The sequence below is a fragment of the Pezoporus wallicus genome, unplaced genomic scaffold (assembly GCF_028554395.1).
Source record: "Pezoporus wallicus isolate ANWC-B61680 ecotype Strahan unplaced genomic scaffold, APGP_CSIRO_Pwel_v1 scaffold_7850, whole genome shotgun sequence".
NCBI lineage: Eukaryota > Metazoa > Chordata > Aves > Psittaciformes > Psittacidae > Pezoporus > Pezoporus wallicus.
Genome location: NW_026639846.1, coordinates 432736 through 446224, shown reverse-complemented (window position 1 = coordinate 446224; position 13489 = coordinate 432736). Strand labels below are relative to the sequence as shown.

At 50.9% G+C, this 13489-nt stretch overlaps 2 protein-coding genes and 2 pseudogenes across 2 annotated transcripts; 2 read left to right on the top strand and 2 right to left on the bottom strand.

Annotated features, from left to right (window-relative positions):
• Window positions 1–1398: 1398 nt before the first annotated feature.
• LOC130603144 (feather beta keratin-like) lies at window positions 1399–1924 on the bottom strand. Its single transcript, XM_057416655.1, has one exon. It carries the CDS (start codon window positions 1911–1913, stop codon window positions 1536–1538), a length of 378 nt encoding a protein of 125 aa, XP_057272638.1. The 5' UTR covers window positions 1914–1924; the 3' UTR covers window positions 1399–1535.
• A 1287-nt stretch (window positions 1925–3211) lies between these two features.
• Window positions 3212–4403, top strand: LOC130603138 (feather keratin Cos1-2-like; annotated as a pseudogene).
• Window positions 4404–8849: 4446 nt separating this feature from the next.
• LOC130603148 (feather keratin 3-like) lies at window positions 8850–9226 on the bottom strand (annotated as a pseudogene).
• A 3277-nt stretch (window positions 9227–12503) lies between these two features.
• On the top strand, window positions 12504–12941 carry LOC130603146 (feather beta keratin-like). Its single transcript, XM_057416657.1, has one exon. The coding sequence runs from the start codon at window positions 12521–12523 to the stop codon at window positions 12839–12841; it is 321 nt and encodes a 106-aa protein (XP_057272640.1). The 5' UTR covers window positions 12504–12520; the 3' UTR covers window positions 12842–12941.
• The last annotated feature ends 548 nt before the right edge of the window (window positions 12942–13489 follow it).

Here is a 13489-nt window from a genome sequence, read left to right as displayed (position 1 = left end):
ATCTGCAGTGATTGTTCTGGTAATGAAAAAGAAATAGTGGACAATGAAGTGAATGGGTCCTTCTCATTGATTAGTAAAGAAGTGAGGAGGGAAGTGTGTGATGAGAAAGGCAGCCCTTCAGCAAAGGAGTGGCAGGATGAAGTGAGACAAGTAACTGAAGTGACAGAAAGTACAGAGTCAAATCATAGAAAGGCTTGGGGAAGAAGCTCACCCAGTTCCAACACCCTGCCACGGACAGGGACACCTTCCACTAGACCAGCTTGCTCCAAGACCCATCCAAGCTGGATTTGGTTGCACCCAGTCCTTGACCTCAAGAGAGCTTCAATACAGGGAAACATTACAGCCACCAGCCTGGTGAGCAGGTTACTGCATGGCAACTCTGATGTCTGGGGAGTGGGGCCAACAGTCAGGAACTGGTAGGTAAGGAAGCCAAACAGCTGGGATCCCTCAACAGCTGATCACCCAGGAACTGACAGTGGACTTGGAAAAGAAGCTGTGAATTGCAGTGCCTGGAGGTGTGTGCTGTCAAGTATGAGGGCAAGATATCTGTTCAAGATCTTGTGATCCAGCAAGGAAGGTGAACCAAGGCTTAGAGAGGTATAAAGTACCTGAGAGGATTAGTTGTGATGGAAGTCATCTGTGGACACAGGGTTCTCCCAGGAGAATGCATATTTGGTACATGAACTCTGAATAATCCTGAAAGATACAGCAAGGCCATGAGAGGCCCCAGGAAGCTTAAGCAAGCAAGATAAAAAGAAGCTGGAATTCACTGAGTTATGAGAACTGGGGACTCTTGGCAAGCTTTCGAGGTCAAGTTCTCACACCTGTGCTTAACCAATTGCATGTTAGTCGCTAAGGGTCTTCAAGACATGTATCCAATCATAATATACCAAGTCCCTGTAAATGCACGTAAGGGATAGTATATAAGGAGCTAAGGCTTTGCAATATCTGATCACACTGATCCCTGACTGAGTTATTTTTTCTGCGGCAGTCATCTGATGACAAGGAGGTCTCCTAAGGACCGGAGAATGCCCTGTGTACAAGCGCCATCTGAAAAGGTGGTCCAGAATGAATTACTGCTGTATTCTAACAGCTTGGCAGCAATGTACTGCCTGGATTTGGATAAACCTGTGGTTAAGAGAGCATCTTCCTGTCTGAAATTCTGAAGACAATGCCTCTCCCTCCTCTCAGTGTAGTTGCAGTTTGGTTACCCCATCACCAAAACAAAGGAAGTGATTGAGAAAGGCCAAAGAATTCTGATTCTTCTGCAAGGTGTATTTGCCATGAAATCAAGCAAGGTCAAAATTGCACAGGAAATGCGTTTCTTGGGATCTTGGCATCTGCATAAAAAAGGATGACACAAAGTCACAGGCTGGGATGCAGCAGAACTTTAATGAGTCAAAACAGGGAAACAAGGACACTGTGAGTGGAGCTCCTGGTGCAGGGAGCACCGAAGGCAGAGAGGAGTCGGCATCCCCAGTGCGGTGCCATCTTCTGGGTCCCTGGGCCCTTCCCCAGGGCCATCACCAGCAGCTTTAGCAGGGGAAGGACCTCCTGCCGCAGTAGCGGCCGCCCAAGCCAGAGAGGCCCAAGCCGGAGAGGCCAAAGCCCCCGGAGTTGATGGGCACTCCCTCGGAGCTGAGGATGCTGCCAACGGCAGCGGAGATGGAGGAGCCCACGGCGGTGTTCTGTGGGAAGGAGCTGAGGATGGGGCCAGGCAGGGTCACCACCACGGGGGAGGGCTGGATGACGACATTGGAGTCCTGGCACTGCCTGACACAGGGCTCATTGCAGCTGTTGGCCAGCGGGGTCGGGCCGCAGGGCTGGCAGGGCACGCACGGGCTGTAGCAGGACATGTCTGGATGCGAGAGCTTCACCTGTCGACAGGGCAGGGGCAAGCAGAGCAGGGACATGGGTTAGGAGCAGCCTGAAGCCCACCACAAAGCAGCCAAGCAATAAGATGGAGTCATGAGCTTGTGGCTGCGTAAGGAGTCCCACTGCCTTCCACTTCCCTTCAGTGCAAAAGAGCCCTGCCAAGAGCAACCAAAGCCAGAAGGTCACCACCCAGACCATTGCTCAGCCAAGACCCAGCCTAACTCCATGCCAAAACTACTACCATTTTTCCTGTCCTGTGACAAGCTGCTTCAACTCCAGTGTAGGATGAAGGAGCAGGTTTATGCTGAGAAATCTCAAAGGATTATGAGGAGAAACAGGAAGACAATAAGAATGAGAAAGAGTTTCATACTCACCTTGTTCTCAAGGAGATGGTGGCGAGAGCAGTGGATGAGAGAGTGAGGAGAAGTTCCCCCTTTTATACTGCTCCTGCACCGCCCCTGGCCCACAGTCACTGCACACGGGCAGTAATTTTCCAGCAGACTCACCTCCAAAGCAAAACACTCACCTAATGGCACAGGATGGGGGCTGTTTTCCATCTGATTTCCTCATTTCTGATGTGTTGCTCTGCCATGCCGGTGCTACTGACATGCCTGCAGATGCCCTTGGTTGGGACCCTGTCCTGGGTTCAGCAGTAGCAGTCATTTTTCTCCTTCTTTGCAGTTGGTGCAGCGCTGTGTTTTGACTTTCAACTTGGGAACAGAGCTGATAACAATGATGTTTTGGTTTGGCCAAGGACTTTGTGAGCCTCATGCTCTGCCAGGAAGGAGGGGAAGCCGGGAGGAAGAAGAGACAGGACACCTGACCCAAGCTAGTCAAATTGGTATTCCATATAACAGCACATCATGCCCAGGATGTAACATGGAGTTACCCAAAAGGGCTAAGACAGCAGGGTTGGAGGAGGTATTGGTCAGAGCTTGGTCGGGGGGGGGGGGGCGAGTTATCAGTCGGCTGGTGGTGAGGTGTTGTATTCTCTTCCCTTGTTACTTCCTTTATCATGATTATTATTGGTGGCAGCAGTAGTGATTTGTGTTATACCTTAGATACTAACATGTTATCTCAACCTGTGGAACTTGAATTCGTTTGATTCTCCTCTCCATCCCTCTGGGAGTAGGGGGAGGGGGGGGGGGGGGGGGGGAGTGAGTGAACAAGTTGACTGACTGGGTTTAAACCACGACAGACCCCTGATATTGTCACAAGAGGGGAAAGAGGCCAAACAAATGGACACAGGCAGGAGAAGACTGCATTGGCGGCACAGCACGTTCCTCTCCAGAGGGTTGAAAACAGCCTCATCAGATCTCTCCAGACGCATGCTTCTTACCTCCACACACACCTCCACCACTTGGAGTATATCTTCTGCTACTATTGATGTGCTCCTGACAGGAAATATTTGGGCCTCTCATCTTGATACTTGAAAGGATCTTCTGTGACATAATGGTCATTTCAGAAATGAGGAATTGAAATGGCTGCGTTGATGGAAACCAAACCCCAACCTGTGCCATTAGGTGTATGTTTTGCTTTGGAGGTGAGTCTGCTGGAAAATTAGTGCCTGTGTGCAGTGACTGTGGGCCTGGGGCGGTGCAGGAGCAGTATAAAAGCAGGAACTTCTCCTCACTCTCTCATCCACTGCTCTTGCCTTCATCTCCTTGAAAACAAGGTGAGTCTGAAACCTTTTCTTCTGCCTCCTTTTCCTCTTCAGCTTCTCTCAGCATACGCTTGCCTTTTGTTCTATGCTGGGTCAAGGGGCCGCTAATAATGAGAGAGGGAAGGGAGCAGAAGGTGTATCATGCAGATGGGCTGGGGCTGGCTGAAGTGAGCGATGGCTACACTGGGAGCTCCCTGTACTTCACTGTTCTTGATGGAGCATTTTTTGTCTGAGGGGAATCTGAAATCCATGGATCTCCCTACAACATCTCCAGCTCTTGTTTCAACCTTGGCTTGTCTTGGGGTGAGAGTCTGCTCCTAACCCATGTCCCTGCTCTGCTTACCCCTGCCCTGTCTACAGGTGAAGCTCTGCCATCCAGACATGTCCTGCTACAGCCCGTGCGTGCCCTGCCAGCCCTGCGGCCCAACCCCGCTGGCCAACAGCTGCAATGAGCCCTGTGTCAGGCAGTGCCAGGACTCCATCGTCGCCATCCAGCCCTCCCCCGTGGTGGTGACCCTGCCTGGCCCCATCCTCAGCTCCTTCCCTCAGAACACCGCCGTGGGCTCCTCCACCTCCGCTGCCGTTGGCAGCATCCTCAGCTCCGAGGGAGTGCCCATCAACTCCGGGGGCTTTGGCATCTCCGGCTTGGGCCTCTCCGGCTTGAGTGGCCGCTACTGCGGCAGAAGGTGCCCCCCCTGCTAAAACTGCTGGTGATGGCCCTGGGGAAGGGCCCAGGGACACAGAAGTTGGCACCGCACTGGGGATGCCGACCCCTTTCTGCCTTTGGTGCTCCCTGCACCAAGATCTCCACTCACTGTGTCCTTGTTTCCCTGTTTTGACTCATTAAAGTTCTGCTGCATCCCAACCCATGTCTCTCTCTCATCCTTTTTCATACAGATGCTCTCCCAAAATGCTCAGGGAGGGAACTGATGCTCAGGGATGGTTTTGGGAGGGGATAATTCTGTAGTGATTTGTAATAGCATTGTGCAGGATTTACCTGGATGGAGTTGGCCCCCTATTAGCCCTCCCACTGGTTCTTTGTAGCTGTACCTGGAATGGTGCTGGTAACACATAAATGTTTTGGGTTTTGCTGGGCAGAGCTTGCACAGCACCAATGCTGTCTCTCTGACTGCGTCTCCAAAATCATTGTAGGCTGGGGTGGGCAAGAGGTTGGGAGGGGACAAAGGAAGGACTGATGTGCCAGACTGATCAAAGGGATTTTCCATACCATATGACATCATGGTGAGCAATAAATGGTAAGAGGAAGGAGGAGGTTTGGGCATTGGGTCATTCACAGAATGGTTGAGGCAGGAAAGAACCACCAAAGGTCATCTGGTCCAATCTCCTTCTCTCTAACCAAGCCTCCTAAACCAAGGGAAAGACTTCCTTTGTCCAGACCTTCTCTCTGGTCTTCTGGCTCAGGGATTCCTGCGGGTTCGCTTTGACGTTGAAGACTGAAGAAAAGGCAGAATTCAGTATCTCTCTTTTTTGTGTCTTCTGTCATCAGGGTCCCCGCTCCAGTCTGGAGTGTTCCCACATTTTCCTCTTATTATTGATCTGTTTGAAGAAGCCCTTCCTGTTGTTCTTAATATCCCCTGCTAGATAGAATACCAAATGGGCCTTGGCTTTCCCCATCGCATTTCTGGGTACTCTGACAACATCCAAAGTGGCCTGTCCCTGCTTCCTCCTCCTCTGTATCTCCCGCTTGGGCTTCACTTCCTTATTAAGGTTTTTGCCTTCTGAAGCAATCAGTAATTGCCCTGGTACTGATGCTCCAACTGTGCTATTGAGCTGTCTAGTGGAGAATATGAGGGAATACAGCTCCCCATCCAAAACTGATGTGGCTCATTCTGTTGTGCAGGTTCCCAAGGTCCTTGTTCACTCTTCTGTGAGGTTTTCACAAATACTAATGAACTGTTGGCTTAATGTAGGTTTGTGGAAACTGCTGTCATGCTGGTTTAAGAGGTGACAACTTCTGGGTGTGGTGACAGAGAAATGTGCCTTGAGGTGACCAGTCCCTGGGTGGCTGCTGTTTGAAAATCAGCTGCTTTTAGCACTGTATTGGCCTTGCTTGTACTTGGCCTCTGTTTAATGAGCCACAACATCAGAGGGCCATGATTAAAACAGGGACCTAAATGACCTGGAGATGTCAAGATTCAGCAGGGACCCCAACTACATCTAAGATCATGGTAGATGAGGCAGAGACCCAAACCACAGGTGAGGACACCATGGCTGGGACAGGAACCCAAACACTATCTGCAGTGATTGTTCTGGTAATGAAAAAGAAATAGTGGACAATGAAGTGAATGGGTCCTTCTCATTGATTAGTAAAGAAGTGAGGAGAGAAGTGTGTGATGAGAAAGGCAGCCCTTTGCAAAGGAGTGGCAGGATGAAGTGAGACAATAACTAATGTGACAGAAAGTACAGAGTTGAATCATAGAAAGGCTTGGGGAAGAAGCTCATCCAGTTTCAACTCCCTGCCATGGGCAGGGACACCTTCCACTAGACCAGCTTGCTCCAAGACCCATCCAAGCACGCAGTCCCTGACCTCAAGAGGACTTCAGGATGTGGAAACATTACAGCCACCAGCCTGGTGAGCAGGTTACTGCATGGCAACTCTGATGTCTGGGGAGTGGGGTCCACAGTCAGGAACTGGTAGGTAAGGAAACCAAAGGGCTGGGATCCCTCAACAGCTGATCACCCAGGAATTGACAGTGGACTTGGAAAAGAAGCTGTGAATTGCAGTGCCTGGAGGTGTGTGCTGTCAAGTATGAGGGCAAGATATCTGTTCAAGATCTTGTGGTTGAGCAAGGAAGGTGAACCAAGGCTTAGAGAGGTATAAAGTACCTGAGAGGATTAGTTGTGATGGAAGTCACCTGATGACAAGTAGGTCTTGTCCAGAATCATAGAATTATAGAATCCTTAGGGTTGGAAAGGACCTTAAGATCATCTAGTTCCAACCCCTCTGCCATGGGCAGGGACACCTTATGCTAAATCATATCACCCAAGGCCTTGTCCACCCTGGCCTTGAACACTGCCAGGGATGCAGCATTCACAACCTCCCTGGGCAACCAATTCCAGTGCCTCACCACCCTAACAGGAAAGAATTTCTTCCTTATATCCAATCTAAACTTCCCCTGTTTAAGTTTTAACCCATTACCCTTTGTCCTGTCACTACAGTCTCTAATGAAGAGTCCCTCTCCAGCATCCCTATAGGCCCCCGTCAGATAATGGAAGGCTGCTATGAGGTCTCCACGCAGCTTCTCTTCTCCAGGCTGAACAGCCCCAACTTCCTCAGCCTGTCTTCATACAGGAGGTGCTCCAGCCCCTGATCATCCTCGTGGCCTCCTCTGGACTTGTTCCAACAGTTCCATGCCCTTTTTATGTTGAGGACACCAGAACTGCACACAATGCTCCAGGTGAGGTCTCACAAGAGCAGAGTAAAGGGGCAGCATCACCTCCTTTGACCTGCTGGTCACGCTGCTTTTGATGCAGCCCAGGATATGGTTGGCTTTCTGGGCTGCAAGCGCACACTGCTGGCTCATGTTCATTTTATCATGAACCAACACCCCCAAGTTCTTCTCTGCAGGGCTGCTCTGAATCTCTTCTCTGCCCAACCTGTAGCTGTGCCTGGGATTGCTCCCACCCAGGTGTAGGACCTTGCACTTGGCATGGTTAAACTCCATGAGGTTGGCATCAGCCCACCTCACAAGTGTGTTGAGGTCCCTCTGGATGGCATTCCTTCCCTCCAGGGTATCAACCGAACCACACAGCTTGGTGTCATCGGCAAACTTGCTGAGGGCGCACTCAATCCCACTGTCCATGTCAGCTACAATGATGTTAAACAAGACCGGTCCGAACACCGATCCCTGAGGGACACCACTCGTTACTGATCTCCAGCCGGACACTGAGCCATTGACCACAACTCTTTGTATGTGGCCATCCAGCCAGTTCTTTATCCACCTAGTGGTCCATCCATCAAATTGATGTCACTCCAAATTAGAGACAAGGATGTTGTGTGCGACAGTGTCGAACGCTTTGCACAAGTCCAGGTAGATGACATCAACTGCTCTACCCCTGTCCATCAGTTCTGTAGCCCCATCATAGAAGGCCAACAAATTGGTCAGGCAGGATTTCCCCTCAGTGAAGCCATGCTGGCTGTCACCAAGCACCTTGTTGACTTTCATGTGCCTTAGCATGCCTGCCAGGAGAATCTGCTCCAAGATGTTGCCAGGCACAGAGGTGAGACTGACTGGTCTGTAATTCCCTGGGTCATACATTTTCCCTTTCTTGAAAATGGGGTTATATTTCCCTTTTTCCAGTCATCGGGAACTTCACCTGACTGCCATGATTTCTCAAATATGATGGCCAGCGGCTTCGCAACTTCATTTGCCAGCTCCTTCAGGACCCGCGGATGGATCTCATCAGGACCCATGGACTTGTGCACGTTCAGATTTTTAAGATGGTCTCGAACCAGCTCCTCTCCTACAGTGGGCACAGGGTCTTCATTCTCACAGTCCCTGCATCTGCCTTCCAAGACTTGGGTGGTTTGGTCAGAGCCTTTGCCAGTGAAGACCGAGGCAAAGAAGTCATTCAGAACCTCAGCCTTCTCCAAATCCCGTGTAGCCAGTTCTCCTGAGAGCTTCCTGAGGGGGCCTACATTCTCCCTAGTCTGGTTTTTATTTGTTATGTACCTGTAGAATCCCTTCCTGTTATCTATAATACCTCTAGCTAAGTTTAATTCTAACTGAGCCTTAGCTTTCCTAACCTGGTCCCTAGCTTCTCGGACAACATCCCTGTACTATTCCCATGCCACCTGTCCTTGCTTCCACTTATTATAAGCCTCTTTTTTCAATTGAATTTTCCTCAGGAGCTCCTTATCCATCCAAGGAGGACTCCTGGCCCTCCTGCTTCACTTCCTTCCGGTTGGGATGCAACACGCCTGAGCTTGCAGCAGAATGAAACAGTGCTGTATTCTAACAGCTTGGCAGCAATGTACTGCCTGGATTTGGGTACACCTGTGGTGAAGAGAGCATCTTCCTGTCTGAAATTCTGAAGACAATGCCTCTCCCTCCTCTCAGTGTAGTTGCAGTTTGGTTACCCCATCACGTGGGGCAAAACAAAAGAAGTGATCGAGAAAGGCCAAAGAATAATTCTGATTCTTCTGCAAGGTGTATTTGCCATGAAATCAAGCAAGGTCAAAATTGCACAGGAAATGCGTTTCTTGGGATCTTGGCATCTGCATAAAAAAGGATGACACAAAGTCACAGGCTGGGATGCAGCAGAACTTTAATGAGTCAAAACAGGGAAACAAGGACACTGTGAGTGGATCTCCTGGTGCAGGGAGCACCGAAGGCAGAGAGGAGTCGGCATCCCCAGTGCGGTGCCATCTTCTGGGTCCCTGGGCCCTTCCCCAGGGCCATTGCCAGCAGCTTTAGCAGGGGAGGCACCTCCTGCCGCAGTAGCGGCCACCCAAGCCGGAGAGGCCCAAGCTGGAGAGGCCAAAGCCCCCGGAGTTGATGGGCACTCCCTCGGAGCTGAGGATGCTGCCAACGGCAGCAGAGGTGGAGGAGCCCACGACGGTGTTCTGCGGGAAGGAGGTGAGGATGGGGCCGGGCAGGGTCACCACCACAGGGGAGGGCTGGATGGCAACAATGGAGTCCTGGCACTGCCTGACACAGGGCTCATTGCAGCTGTTGGCCAGCGGGGTCGGGCCGCAGGGCTGGCAGGGCACACACGAGCTGTAGCAGGACATGTCTGGATGCGAGAGCTTCACCTGGAGACAGGGCAATGACACGGGTTAGAAGCAGTCTCTCACACCACTGTGAGGGATCCCAGGCATGATGCTGGTTTGGAGCATTAATGGTGTTCATAGGAGGAAAGAAAGGAAGATAAAGAGCTTCAGACTCACCTGATCCTTTGGATAGAGAGGTGAGAGAAGTGGATGTCCAACTGGGTATTTGCACTGGCTTTTATAGGGCTCCAGCTTTGCCCCAGGCATGTAGTCATGCTCTATACAGGCAGTAATTTTCCAGCAGTCTCTAATTGAAGACATTCAAGTCAAGGATCATCCAAGCCCAGGACCTTTTGCTGTCCAGAGTTCAGTTCTTTCATACTGTGATTTATTCCATGGCCATTTGCCTTTGAGAGTTCTTTCAAGTTCTGAGATGAGAAACCCAAAGATTTTCAGGTCAGGAATGCATCATTATGGGCTGAAGACCTGACCCATTTTCTGGATATAGACACAGTGGAGTTGTTCATCACCCTGTTCAAAATAAGGGGTCTGGCATTTCTCAATGATCACTGGTGAGTGGGCTCCACTGCTCGTTTTGAACCTCCTCCTCCTGATGATCTTGCTTTGATGACAAATCTGCCATCTGTTTTGCCGTTTCCACTCTCTGTCCAATTTCTTGGTGTCCCCAATCAATGCCTTCAGCATATTAGGGTTATTTCTCTGTGCAGTCTATGTACAAACAACATCTGTGTAACTTCACTTATACGTATGCACGCTTGTATGTCTTCTCATTTTTCTGTATTCATTTTTGTATCAAAAGAATTGGCTTTCCCTAAAACCTGTGTATATATGCATTTTTAAGTGTGCACAAGCACAGAGGTGTGCATGAGCACATGCCTGTGTCTCCCTGTGTATGTGTCTTCTTCATGAGGAGATGTCCTGGTCATGCCGGGGGCACTCTTTGTTCTTCTGTACATGCACACCACAGAGCAATAGGTTCCACAGGCCAAAAGGAGGCAAGTGGCAGCTGAAGAGCAATGGCATGGACCTGGTGGAGATCTGGCCTGGGTGCTAGTACTGAAACCCTGTCTCCTGAGCATTCCTTTTCATACCCTCACTCTGCTACTGCAGATCTCAGAGCCTCACAAGGACAGTTTCACACCAACTTGGAAACACAATTTAAATAAGTGTACCAACATTCAAAGTGTCTTAGCATGACTGTCAGTCACCACTCCCTGCTTCTCCAGGTCAGGATACATCTTCTCCTCTCAGTGTTAAGGAGTTCAAAGCAACAGGGTTAGCTTTCTGTACAGGGAAAAAAGCCAGAAAATCCTCCACACTTCATGAAAGCCACTCCTGAGTGAACCTGTTTCTTTTGCAGTATTAACAGTGTTTGAGAAGGGACACAGGCTCCTCATGTTCAAGTCAAAGCCATGGCCACCGCTGCAGCTAATTGACCTGACACTGCGTTGGGCAGAGACATTGAGTCACTACCAAACATAAGGACAGATGACCTGGTGTCCCTATGCTTTAGAGGAAGGACAGTTGGTCCAGGCTGCAAAGGGAGAGGCAAACAGCTGACAACTCATTTGGTCTTCAATCACACAGAGCTTCTGTGTCCCACACTGAAGTCCTATTCTGCCAGGAACTGCCTGGAAGGGAAGGATTGTCTGATTCATCACCACACTCTCCAAACACTGCTGCTACCCCTATGAGGAGTGTCAGGATGAGAACTCCCTCAGAGACTGTTGTCAGTGAAAGAAAAGGCACTGCAGAAGAGGGGAAATGTTCTCTCTATTGAAAACTGCTTTTGCAAGAAACTTTGCATTTCACTTTGGGCTGTTCCTCTCTTACCTTGCTTCCTCTCTTGCAGCCAGGCTTTTCGACCTCTCTAATCACTGTACAGTGGTTCTTCCTAATAGCAATGGAGTGTGCAAAAGCAGAGACAAATTCTCTGCCTGCAACTGCATCCTCTCTTATCCTATCCCATCCTCCATGGCCCCTCAATACCACTAGCGACATTTCTGCACACACCTTGACACAGCTAAGAAGCACTGGCTCTGGGATGCGGAGAGGATCAAAGAGGCAGGTTCTCACTCTGCTGATTCTATTTCCAAGACATTTTAGCCAGTACCCGAGTTACGGAAGTGGGAATTCTGTGACTTCTGGGTGCTACAGCCACCTAGATGCGCAGGCTGGCTTGCACACCTAGAGGAGAGAAGGCCAAGAAAGGGGAAAAATTTCTCCTCAAACTAAGCAACATAAGGAGAAAGAGGGCTGAAACCAGAAGCATGGCCCACCAGCCTGAGGAGTGAGCTGTCAGTCTGAACTGACTGTCAGAGTGAGCTGGGGTAGAGGGATAGAGAACGACAGAGCAAGTCCTTCTGCACGGGAACCTATGTGTAGACAACTGGGGACTGCAACACTTGGAGTACCTGTCACCCTTCCTGAAAAAAGAGTTACAAGAGAGCCCACCAAGGAACCCCAAGCTGGGGTCCCCTGGCTGCATGGGACATCTTCAGCACTTGAGTGCTGTCCCCAGCACTGCTGCATTCCTGCCCTGGAAGTGCTTGACCCTCTCATTCCAGCATTTGGTAGGAGCGTCTCTGGCACAAAGGGCATGCCAGAAATGAGGAAATAAAGAGGAGTCAAAGAAGGAAACCAAATTACAAGCTGTGTGATTAGGAAGAATACTTTCCATTAAAGATGAGTCTGTTGGAAAATTACTGCCTGCGCAGAGGCAGCCTCAGGGCCAGGGCGGTGCAAGAGCAGTATAAAAGTAACCCCAAAGCCTTGTTCTCTCATCCACTTCTCTTGCTCTCCTCTCCTTGGGACCCAGGTGAGTCTACAGCCCTTTCTGCTTCTCCTCCTTCCACAGGCTGAGGCCTCAGACCAACATACACATCAGCAAATGCCTGCTCCATCATGCCACAGCAGGACTTGGAGGTCATTGCCATAGAAGAAAGACAGAGGAAGAAGGTCTAGCACAGAGAAGTCTGGGTCTTGGCTGATGTGCATTCTGAGCTATGGGCTAGGTGGGACCCCTCTGGGCTTGGCCACTCTTGATGGGGCACTTTTGGGCTGAGGGGAAGTTGAAGTCCATGGGTGTACCTACAAAACCTCCAGCTCTTCCCTCAAAATCGACTTGCCTTGAATTCCTCGTGGTGGTGTGAGAGACTGCTCCTGACCCATGTCCCTGCTCTGTTTCCCCCTGCTCTATTTCCCAGGTGGAGCTCTTGCATCCAGACATGTCCTGCTACAGCCCGTGCGTGCCCTGCCAGCCCTGCGGCCCGACCCCGCTGGCCAACAGCTGCAATGAGCCCTGTGTCAGGCAGTGCCAGGACTCCATTGTTGCCATCCAGCCCTCCCCCGTGGTGGTGACCCTGCCTGGCCCCATCCTCACCTCCTTCCCACAGAACACCGTTGTGGGCTCCTCCACCTCCGCTGCCGTTGGCAGCATCCTCAGCTCCGAGGGAGTGCCCATCAACTCCGGGGGCTTTGGCCTCTCCGGCTTGGGCCTCTCCGGCTTGGGTGGCCGCTACTGCGGCAGGAGGTGCCTCCCCTGCTAAAGCTGCTGGCAATGGCCCTGGGGAAGGGCCCAGGGACCCAGAAGATGGGACCTCACTGGGGACAGGGCCTTGGGTTGTTGCTTCCAGAGCAGCTGAGCAACCCCAGCACCACTTGCACAAGGACGGGGCCAGCCTTGTGCTCTCACACAGCATGGCCCATGCTGCTTTTTCCCTCTGCCACTCTTTCTCCCCACAGCCATGGGGGGCAGACTCCTCTCTGCCCCTGATGCTCCCTGCACCAGGATCTCCACTCACAGTGTCCTTGTTTCCCATTTTTGCCTCATTAAAGATCTGCTGCATCCCAACCCAGGCCTCTCTGTCATCCTTTGCCCTACAGACCATCTCCCAAGATGCCCAGTGAGATAGATGTTCTCAGGGCTGGCTCTGGGAGGGAGTTTTTGGGGATGGTTGTGCTATAGTTGTTAACAGAATGACTGTTACCTGCCACTGCATGGTCCTTCCCTCTGTTGACACTCCAGACACCCACAGTAGGAAGTGTGAGTGTTTCTTCAAGGTTATTAGTTGGTGTGGGGGGAGCACATGGAGAGCCTTCACCCTCCCCAAAGGAAGGGAGGGTTGGACACTCTGCAGTGGGCCCTCTTCAGGCACTGTCACTTGCAGGTGAGAGAAGCATCCATGACTCCTCCA

Coding starts and splice junctions, on each gene's coding strand:
- LOC130603144 (XM_057416655.1), bottom strand. CDS start 1,913: ATGTCCCTGCTCTGCTTGCCCCTGCCCTGTCGACAGGTGAAGCTCTCG.
- LOC130603146 (XM_057416657.1), top strand. CDS start 12,521: ATGTCCTGCTACAGCCCGTGCGTGCCCTGCCAGCCCTGCGGCCCGACC.